This window comes from Budorcas taxicolor, chromosome 16, assembly GCF_023091745.1.
Source record: "Budorcas taxicolor isolate Tak-1 chromosome 16, Takin1.1, whole genome shotgun sequence".
NCBI classification, from domain to species: Eukaryota; Metazoa; Chordata; class Mammalia; order Artiodactyla; family Bovidae; genus Budorcas; species Budorcas taxicolor.
The window spans coordinates 51,900,799-51,911,712 of NC_068925.1; the positions used below are offsets into that span (position 1 = coordinate 51,900,799).

The following is a 10,914-nucleotide window of genomic DNA, read 5'->3' on the forward strand; positions in this document are numbered from 1 at the left end:
CTGCAGCCCAGCGAGGGTTAAGGGGGGCGGGACGTGGGGCGGCCCCGCCTCCGCCGCCGCGCCGGGTCCAAGCGCGCACGGGGCGCGGGGGCGGGTCGGAGCGGGCGGCGGCGGAGGGCGCGGCGCGCCGGGCGAGCGCGGGGAGCGGTGGCGCGGCCCGCGTGACCCACCGCCCGCGCCCGTGCGCCCGCGAGCCCGCGCCCCGCCGCCGCCCGGCCCAGCCGCAGGATGCGCGCCCCGCCGCTGTTGCTGCTGCTGGCCGCCTGCGCGCCGCTGTCCTGCGCCACGGCCGCCCCGACGCCGCCGGGCTGGGAGCCGGCGGCCGACGCGCCCTGGTGTCCCTACAAGGTGCTGCCCGAGGGCCCCGAGGCGGGAGGCGGGCGCCTGTGCTTCCGCAGCCCCGCGCGCGGCTTCCGCTGCCAGGCGCCCGGCTGCGCGGCGCACGCCTCGGCCGGCCGCTCACTGCGCGCCAGCGTCCTGCGCAACCGCAGCGTGTTGCTGCAGTGGCGCCTGGGGCCGGCCGAGGCGCGCCGCGTGCGCGCCTTCGCGCTCAACTGCTCGTGGCGTGGCGCCTACACGCGCTTCCCATGCGAACGCGTGCTACTCGGCGCCTCCTGCCGCGACTACCTGCTGCCCGATGTGCACGACGGCGTGCGCTACCGCCTTTGCCTGCAGCCGCTGCCGCTGCGAGCCGAGCCGGCAGGCGCCCCGGAGCCCGCCGCACCCGCCGAGTGTGTGGAGTTCGCCGCCGAGCCTGCCGGCATGAGGGAGATCGTGGTGGCCATGACGGCGGTGGGTGGTTCCATCTGCGTTATGCTCGTGGTCATCTGCCTGCTCGTGGCCTACATCACCGAGAACCTCATGCACCCGGCCTTCGGGCGCCCAGGCCTACGCAGGCAGCCCTGAAGCACGAGACGCCTGCCCGCCCGGCCTCTACTTGCCCGACTAGGGCGCAGGAGGCCCGAGCCCTCGGTCCGCTCTCCCCTCGTCGCTCCTGCTCCCTCTTTAGGACCTCCACACAGGGCCTTCTGGAGATGGATGGGGCACCGGCCCCTACCAGGGCCTGGAGTCACCGGACGACCTTCCCAGCCGAGCAGCTGACTCCCAGATTCCAGTTCGGGACTGGCCCTTGGGCCTGAGGAGGGGTGCCAGCCGTGTCCAGGGCTCTCCTCGCTCTCCAGAGGGGCCGTGAGACCACGGAGCCCCTTTTCAGAAGAGCCATCGGCAGCCCCTGGCCGTCACCCTGCGCCTCCAGCCCGTGCCGAGTTGGAAAAAGCCAGGCTGTCGTCATGGCTTGGTCACTGTGTACTTGACCAACTCAAGGGCCCTTGGAGCCTGTCCTCTCCCCGCCCCGCCCCGCCCCAGTGGGTTTAGGTAGCTTCGTGCCTTAGTATCTCGGGCCCATTGCGGGAGCCAGCCACCCGTCCAGTACTGTCCGAAAGGATCTGTGGCCCCGATGCTGGCAGCTTGTGTGTGCTTCTGGCTAAAGACCCCTGGGAACCCTCCCTTCAAGCTTTGCAGGAGTTATTGGCCTGGGGAAGCAGGGTCCTGCGGCGTTTCCTCGTTTGAGCATCCGACAGGCTGGAAGCCACGGCTTAGCTCAGCAGGCGGCCCAGCGTTCAGCTGTTTTATCCAGGGTGAGTGTCCCTGACGTTGGGGGGAAGCTGGTGTTTTGCCTGGCCTGGGTTCCTTCCCTTTCCTTTTGGGTTTCTGGTGAGGACTTTCCTTGGTGACTGGAGGCAGGTGGCTGGGAAGATGGGACTGGTCTGAAAGAACAGTGTTGTGTGCAGAGGGCACAGCACAGTTGCCAGCCTTGCCCGGCTTGACCTGCCACTGTGGTCTGGATCCGAAGCCTCAACCACAGCATGACGGACAGTACTGTCCACCCCTTCCTAGAGCTGCTGGAGATGCTGCTGCCTGCCGGGCCCCTCCGCCCTCTCACCATGGACTGAAGACTGGCCTCGCCCCTCTGTGGGCACCAATCACATGACAACGCCGGGCTCTGCGTGAGCCCCTGACTCTGGCCATTCTGGACCTGGCACTTCTGGAGTCACTGTGGCTAACTCCTCCCCGCTCACCCCAGCAGCCACCAGTGACCCCCACACCAGCAGCCTGGCTGGTGCCCTCGCAATGCCCACTCCCTACCTCTCTGCCCTTGCTCTGCCCACCCCTGGTGTGGCACTGGCTAGGTGTGAGCCTGGTGCCAGTGTCTAAATGTCCATCACTCTTAGACCAAAACCATTGTTTTGTGTACTTATTTGTGACAGGGGAGAGATGGGGTAGGGGGTAAGTTGAGCCCCTTTTCCTAGCTCCTCAAGCATCAGTCAGTCCAGTGGCTGGCCCTGGACCCTTTGCCAGGTCACCTGGGGTCAGCACAGGCCAGGGGCACAGCCCTTGCAGTTTGTGGCGGAGGAACAGGCAGCATGTCCCTGGCTGGCCTGTCCACCCGGGGAGCAGGGGAAAGCATCTCCCTGCCTGCTCTGTTGGGTGGAGGCAGGGCAGCACTGCTGCGGTTAGAAAGAGCCCAGTCTCAGGGACTATCTACTTGAGAAAAGACAAGCTGCAATTAGGCGCCTCCAGGAGAGCCCCCTCCCTGGACTGGGTCTCCCCACGTGGTGCTGGAGCTAGGGTGGGGGGCACAGGTTGCAAGCAGGGCCCCTCCGGCCCTTCCCCCACCCCACCCTGGGCCTCCCCGACCTAGGCTAGGGTGTCCTTGAGATTCTGCAGCTGGTGGTGACCCTTCTGAGCAAACAGCTGTGGGCGGGCCAGGCTCTGAGGAGTGACTCATCCCTGCCACCAGGGGGTGGGGGTGCAGTGCAGTGTCTAGACAGCCCTGGGAGTGGGAGGGGTTTTACTTCATCCTGGCTTCCTGGGGGCCTTCTGCATCCCCCTGCCACCTGTGAGGGCGCTCAGGTGTCTTCCACAGGCAGGTAGTCCAGCCTCCAGCTCCTGTGTGCGGCCGGTTTCAGAGCTGGGGCCACCATGAAGTTGTTGGAGGTCTGCCCTGGATCCTTCCCTCGCTCTGCACCCAGTCTGGTCTGTGGCCCTGATTGAATTCATGTCAGGTAGAGCCTCAGGTCTGTCCTCCCAGCTGATTCTTCAGACTGATCAGCCCTGACCTGCAGGCTTCTGCTTCAGAGATGACTTTGCAGGGCTCTGTTCAGGGGCTTCTTAGAGGCCCTGTGCCCAGCCCAGCACTGTGGTGGGGGAGCACAGGCTCCGGAAACAGCCTGGAGCTGATGTTCAGGAAGAGCACTTCTGAAGCCTTGCCATCTCTGAAGCTGCGCTTTTCCCCAGTAGCCCCTCAGTCCTCCCCAGGGGGTGTAAGGGACACTCAGGCTTCTGCCCTACCGAGTCCCCAGTCATCCATCCCCACCATGTCCTGGAGGAGCCTCCCTCTCCTTTTCCCACCGACCTCTCTGACTCATGCAAGGCTGGTGGGGGACATGCATCTTCCCTGTGCCCTGGAGGTAGGGTCCTGATGCCCGTTCCTTGGTCAGGACTTCGCCCTCCTCACTGGTGCCTGAAGGTAACTTGCCTACACTTGTGATTTTTCTGCTGTGGGGCAGAAAGAACTGTTCTGCTTCTGAAACACTGAAGGGTTGCCTGGCTGTAGGCCTGGCCTGGCCTTTAAAGAACCACACACAGCCATCAACGCCTCTGTCTCATCTGTGAAGTGTAAACAGTTAGGGCCAGTCTTAGGGGCCTGTTTGGAGGCTTATGTGAGGTCAGCCAGGCAAATAGTTAAATGTCTGTGCTGTTACTGTCCATGCCATGACCTGACATGCATCTGGGCTGAGATCCCCAGGGCTGCATGCATAGCCTGATCCTGCTCAGAATTCTGGGGTCCTTGAGATTCCACTACCAAACGCACGCCGTCTGGTGCCCCGACCTGCCCCACAGCTTGTGTTCCACTCAGCCAGCAGGAGGGATCCACAGTCGTTCTGTGAACACGTGCCCAATGCCCTGTGTGGCTGGCTCTGGAGTCCCGACAATGACACCTGTAGGCTAGATGCTTACTTGCCTCCCTGCCTGCCTGCTCAGGCCCCTCTCCACGGCCCCCAGGCAGCTGCTTGCGCTGTTGGTCCACTGGCTATTCTGGCCTCTGTCCTCTTAGGAGAAACAGGTTTCATCTGTGCCGGTCTGTGAGGACCTCATGTTCCTGGGGGCTGATCAGCTAGGGGACACAAAAATGTGCAGACAGGATTGGGTGCAGTGGACAAAACATCCCTCCAACAGGGGCAGGGTGTGGGGCTAGCGTTTCCCTGGAGGTTTCAGGATCAGTGGTCTGGGCTGTTGGATTTGGTCCAGAGGGACAGCCAGGGAGCCACTGGAGACCATGGCCTGGGGGATGTGCAGTTTGGCCACTTCAGCTTAGAGTCTAGAGAGTCCTGGGCCCCGACAGAGAGAGCCTCCTCCAGCCTCACTGCAGCTTTTTGGGGACCGGGAATGTGTCCTCGATGAGCCAGCTGAGAGAGAAGGTAGTAGCCCCCTTCCAGGGAGCGGTCAGGCTGCACCTGACCTGAAGGCAGGAGCCCAGGGGCCATGGGCACAGACTTCTTTCAAGGCCCCCGATTTCCCTCTCCTTTAGAGATGCAGCTCAGATGGTAAAGCATCTGCCTATAACATGAGACCCGGGTTCAATCCCTGGGTCGAGAAGATCCCCTGGAGAAGGAAATGGCAACCCACTCCAGCACTCTTGCCTGGCAAATCCCATGGACAAAGGAGCCTGGTAGGCTACAGTCCATGGGGTCGCAGAGTCGGACACGACTGAGCGACTTCACTTTCTTTCGCACTTTAGAGATGCTAGTTCATTTCTACCTTGTATTGGCTGTGTTTTCAAATCTTCGTTTTTCCCAGTGGTCTGGAAATATGTTCTTTTGTAACTTCTATCCTCTTCCTGTTTGGCTTACAATGAAACATTTGGTTAAAATGTGTTTTTTGGGCATGTCTTTCTGGTTTGTCAGCTCTATCTATAGGGATGTCAGCATGCTACTTATTTTTCCTTTTTTATATTTGGCTGTGCTGGGTCTTAGTTTCCACATGTGGAATCTTTAGTTACAGTATGTGATATCTAGTTCCCTGACCAGGGATTAAACTCAGGCCCCCTTGCATTGGGAATTCAGTCTTAGCCACTGGACCACCAGGGAAGCCCCTCTCTTTTTTTCTCTTATGAGTCTGAATGTGAGTCAGTCACTGCTTTGTCCTCTTGGTCACATATAACAAAGCCAGGTTTCCCTCACTCTTAAGTGGGGAGTGGGTGGGCTGGGATGGTGTCTATAACATCCCAGCTCTGCTGTTAGCCGTGTGTTAATTACATGGCCTCACATGTCTGGGACCTGCCTGCCTTTTCCTCCCCAACTTTTATCTGCACTCTCTCCTTCCTTTGCCCCGGTGTCTCTGTTCTGCTCAATTAGGATTCCAGTCTGGCAAATTCTCCCCATGCCTGTTCCCTTCCCTCCTGGAAACCACTCTGATCTTGTGCTGCTCATTTTTTTTTTAATCTCTACACCATGTCTTTGAGATTTATCCATGCTGCAGAATGCACAAATATTTTTGTTTCTGTTCATGATGTGCAATTTCTAGTGTGTGTCCCTCAGGCTGACTTGTCCTCACCCCTGGAGGAACACGGGTGGCTGCCATGCTGATCACTGTGTCACCATGAAAACCCTTGTCCATACTCGTCAGGGACCTGTATGAGGACTTTTCTAGGCGAGAGAACGTGGATCTTAGGTGTGTGCACACCTAATTTCACCAGTATTATCAGCTTGTTTTTAATGGCTATGCAGAGAAGTTTTGACTTACTGATGTCTCACAAGTGCTCTGCACCACTCTTGTGTTTTATCTCGTGCTCATCTGTCAGCGCTACAGCAGGAACTGGATTTGAGTCTGTTCTGCTCATTGGAGAGGCTGCCTACCACTTCCCAGTCCTATTGGCTGTTTGAGTCTCCCCTCAGATGAACTGCTCATTCACGTTCTTGTACAACTTCCCATCACTATGGCTTCTCCCCCTTGGTTTTCAAGAGCTCTGCAAATACCCAGTACTGTCCAATAGGACTTTCTGAAATTGTGAAGATGTGCTTTATCTGTGCTTAAGTGTCCTGGGGCTGCCCCAACAAAATCTCAAACTGGGTGTCTCAGAACAGGAATTTGTCCTCTCATGGTTCTGGAGGCTAGAGACCTGAAACCTTTTGCAAGTCTCACTGTACTATTGAGAGAGAGCAATACCACTCACTGTATTATTGCTCACTTTAATGTTATAATTTGATTGCATCTGCAAAAGACCCTTTTTAAAAAAATGTTCATTTTTTGTTGTGCTGGGTTTCCGTTGCTATATGTGGGCTTCCTCTAGTTGCAGCGAGCAGGGCTAGGTCCATGGGCTTCTCATTGCAATGGCTTCTCTGGTTGCAGAGCAGGGGCTCTAAGGCACTCCAGCTTCACTAGTAGTGACCCACAGGCTTAGCTGTCCTTTGGCATATGGAATCTTCCCAGATCAGGGATCAAACCCATGTCCCCTGCATTGGCACGTGGATTTTTAACCACTGGATGGTTAAAACCATTTGGACACCAGGAAGTCCAAAGACTCCTATTTTCAAATAAGGGCACATCCACAGATAACAGGAGTTAGGGTATCAACTTACTCTTTTGAGGAACACAATTCAATCACAGTGGTCACTAGTCAATAGCTATCAGTCATTGTGGATACTGTGGCTAGTGTAACTGAGAAATTGCATCATAAGTTTTAATTAAGTGTTCAGTTTAAATATCCATACTGAACAGCATAGTTCTAGATACATACCTTTGACCATTTAGCTGTCACAAATATTTTCTCCTGCATCACTGACTCGATGGACGTGAGTCTGAGTGAACTCCGGGAGTTGGTGAAGGACAGGGAGGCCTGGCGTGCTGCAATTCATGCGGTTGCAGAGTCGGACACGACTGAGCGACTGAACTGAACTGATACTGTTAACATTGTCAGTAGTGTCCTTTGTTGAAAACATAACCTTAATTTTGATGATATCAGACCTATCCTTTTTCCCCTGTAAGTTGTATGTATTTTTTTGTTCTAAAGCAATTCTTGCATACCCAAAGAATACATAAGTGGTCTCCATAAAATATTTCTTTCAACTGGCTTTATGACTTTACTTTTTCTGTTTATGTCTTTAGTTGCCTAGAGGGCATCTTTGTATATGGTGTGAGGTAGGGATCCAACATTTTATATCAGTACCCCAATCTGGTCTGCAGAAACAATCTATCCTTTTCCAGTATGTGGATAGCCCCGCATCACATACCACATCCCCACACGTGCATAGGTCTTTTTACGGGCATTGATCTGATTGTCTTTTCCTATTGTCGTACTCTATTAGTCTTATCATTATAATCTTAACATCTGTAGGGTGAGTGTCCACATTTCACTCTCTTTAAAATGGATTTAGTGAGACTTATGATTCTGGCCAAATGAAGTGACAGGGATCAGAATTACTCTTTCACCTGAAGCAACTAAAAAACCATACAAAATATGTGAAACAGTTCTAAATACATTGGCTATCGTGCAATGAAGGGCCATGAGCCCTAATGAGAAAGGAAAGAGATGAACTGAGTTCTGTGACTGTTCCAGCTTACCGTCTGGAGGACTTTCAGGATGCAGAGCACAGAGGAGAGACTCAGGCAGAGGCCAGTACTGTCCTGACTTGAGTGGATGGCTCTGGGAGGCCAAGATGGCTGGAGACTGAGGGGCAGAAATTGGAAGGAAGAGGAAGTGAAGATCTGTAGCTTAGGACTGACTGGTGTGTGTGAGGGAATCACCGGACCAAGAAAGGAAGCAACAAATGCAATCAGAAGCAAAATTCCTGAGTTCAAGCAGGGCCAGGAGCAGTGTCGCTAACAACCAACCAGAGTGCCAACCCACCCACTGGGGACACTGATTCCATGTATAGCAGTTGCTGGAGGCTGCCCCATACCTCATTGATATTCTGTTCATTTTTTCTGTTTCATTTATACTTTCTATCTGTATATCTTCTATTTAATACCCTTCTCTTCTTCAATCTCTAATCTACCATTAATCCCATCAGTATATTTTTCATAGCAGATATTTTAGTGCAATCTATAAAAGAACAAATTGATAAATTATACTTAATCGAACTTAACTTTTGACTCTGAAAGACACTGATCAGAGAACAACACAAACTGCAAGGAGAAAACATCTATAAATCACGTATCTGGAAAATATACATATACACACATAACTTAACTGGGGCTCCCCAAGTAGGTTAGTGTGAAGAATCTGCCTGCAATGCAGGAGACACAAGACACCTCCAGGGATTGAACCAGACACCCTGGTTCAATCCCTGGGTTGGGAAGATCCCCTGGAGAAGGGCATGGCAACCCACTCCAGTATTCTTGCCTAGAGAATCCTGTGGACAGAGGAACCTGGTGGGCTACAGTCCATAGGGCTGCAAAGAGTTGGACATGGCTAAAGTAACTCAGCACACAGCACAACTTAATTACAACACAATGTGAAATGCACAAATGATTTGGACACCTCATCAAAGATGACATAGCAACCACAAATAAGCACCTGAAACTATACTTCACTTCATTAGTAATTAGGTAAATATACGTTAAAAACACATTGAGGTACCATGAGACATCAGCTATTAAAAACATTTAAAACTGAAAAGATTTTTAATCACATCAAATGCTGGCAAGGATGTGGAGAAACTGGAACACTGCTTGTGGGAATGTAAAATAGTACATCTGCATCGCAAACAATTTGGCAGCAGTTCTTTAAGAAGTTAAATGTACATTTGAACATGTGATCTAATCATCCTGTGCTCAAGCATTAACTGAAGAGATATGAAAGAATATGTTCATATGAAGTTTCATTCATGGAAGTTCACAGCAGCTTTAACTGTAGTAGCTAGAAGCTAGAAACCACCCAAGTGTCCATCAAGAGGTGAATAGATAAATAAAATGGGGAACACCCATACACTGGAATACTTCTCAGTAACAGAAATGAACCAACTATTTATATGTGCAAGATTATTGGTGAATCTCAAAATGAGTATGCTGAGTGACAGAAGTCAGACTGCCGCCCACAAAATAAAAAGAGTACATACTCTATGATTCCATTTATGTAAAATTCTAGAAAATACAATCTATACAATAGGAAAACAGCTCAGTGGTCACCTGATGAGATGGGGGGGCAGGTGGAGGGGAGCCCAAGGAGGAATTCCAAAGGGGTATAGGCAACTGTTGAGGGTGATGCATGTTACCATTGTATTTGTTTTCTGACATACAGGACCTTCCCCTACCAGGGACAGAACCCATGTCCCCTGTTGTGGAGGCAGAATCTTAACCACTGGACTGCCAGTGAAGCCTGTTGTTACTATTGGCACATGGATGTACACATATGTCAGAACTCGTCAAACTCTACCCTCTAAATGTCTAGTTTTATGTCATCAAATTGTCTTATTTATCCATCTCAGGTTGTTCTATATTCTCCAGCTCTTGAGGAATTCATTATCCTGCTTGATGAATATGCAAGTTACCTTGTGGGAGCTCATCCTGCTTTCAATCTTTTATTGGTAATACTTGCTCATGGAGTGTTCTTTGTCCCATGTGACCCTGGTGATGGATATGTCCTAAGGGAACATTGGGTCCTATTTATACTGGAGCCTGGGGATTCTAATGGTCCAAGACTAAGTCTACTTTTTATTTAAGCTTGGGGTTCCCATGCCACAAACGTATAAAATTGAAACTCAAGAGATGCTGGTAGCCTAAGCACACACAGTGCACAGAGCGCTGTCCCCCACCTGGGCACCTTCCCCCTCAGGTATCTGCTAGATGAGCAACTGGTGTCTCCAGAGGAACGATGTTTCTAAATACTCTGGGCATACGCAACACAGCCATCTTGGATGGAAAAGGAGGCCCTAGCCCTTTTCAGCTCAGAGTCTGTGAAAGCAGTGGGAAAGAGAAGCACAGAGTGCTAAAAACTGTACAGAGCCATAAGAGCAAGTTGAGGGTGCTATTGGGAGCATAGAAAGGCCAGGGGGAGAAGGCAACGACGAGGGTGAGCTTTCTTGAAGCCCGTGACATCTGTCTGCAACTCTCAGGGCCTGGCCTAAGACCTGAGGTATGAGGTTGCCTTATGCGGAGGTAAAAAAAGGTAATGGACAAGCAGTTTTCAGCTGGTAATCCCTTAAGTTCTAAACAGGAAGCTGTGAAATGTGAGGTAGGAGAGCTCAGTATTGCACTGGGATGGTCAGACCATAATGTCTTTGAATTACATTGGGAAAGCACATGAGGGGGTGTTGTTTTCAAAATGTAAACAGCACTATTATTTGTGGTGGGTGTAGCTGGATGGCATCACTGACTCGATGGACGTGAGTCTGAGTGAACTCCGGGAGCTGGTGATGGACAGCGAGGCCTGGCGTGCTGCGATTCATGGGGTCACAAAGAGTCGGACACGACTGAGCGACTGAACTGAACTGAAAAAGAAATACATGTTCAACATAAACTACAAAGTCAAGGGTGCTTTTTTCAAAGTACGCATAACCCTACTGCCCCCGTTCTCACTGCCTCAGTGTTCTGTCCTCCTAGACTTATGCTATAGGTACATTTAAATACATAGAGAGCAGAGGAGCCCTCATTCCTCCTGATTCGTCCCTCACACCCCTCGCCCCTCAACCGGGTCTTTCCAAGTAAATGACTCCTTGTTGCAGTCATGCACTGTCCCTCCCCCACACTATACTCAAGGGTCCTTAAATACTCTAAGGGTCTGGTTCTCAGCCTAGTTTTTTCCGTGAAAACATCAGTAATAACAGGACACTGGAACATCAGTAAGGGTGGTCACTCACTGCCCTGGTTTCTGAGTTTCTCCCTCTCCAACAGGAAGACTATCTTCTACTGGTG

The 10,914-nt window shown here is 52.3% G+C and overlaps 1 protein-coding gene across 1 annotated transcript; it reads left to right on the forward strand.

Moving 5' to 3' along the window:
* The first annotated feature begins 228 nt into the window (after positions 1 to 228).
* On the forward strand, positions 229 to 2,160 carry FNDC10 (fibronectin type III domain containing 10). Its single transcript, XM_052654074.1, has 2 exons — positions 229 to 1,637; positions 1,897 to 2,160. Exon 1 carries the CDS (start codon positions 229 to 231, stop codon positions 904 to 906), a length of 678 nt encoding a protein of 225 aa, XP_052510034.1. The 3' UTR covers positions 907 to 1,637; positions 1,897 to 2,160.
* Positions 2,161 to 10,914: the final 8,754 nt, after the last annotated feature.

What these genes read in the sequence shown, in the direction of transcription:
- FNDC10 (XM_052654074.1), top strand. Translation starts at nt 229, where the DNA reads ATGCGCGCCCCGCCGCTGTTGCTGCTGCTGGCCGCCTGCGCGCCGCTG.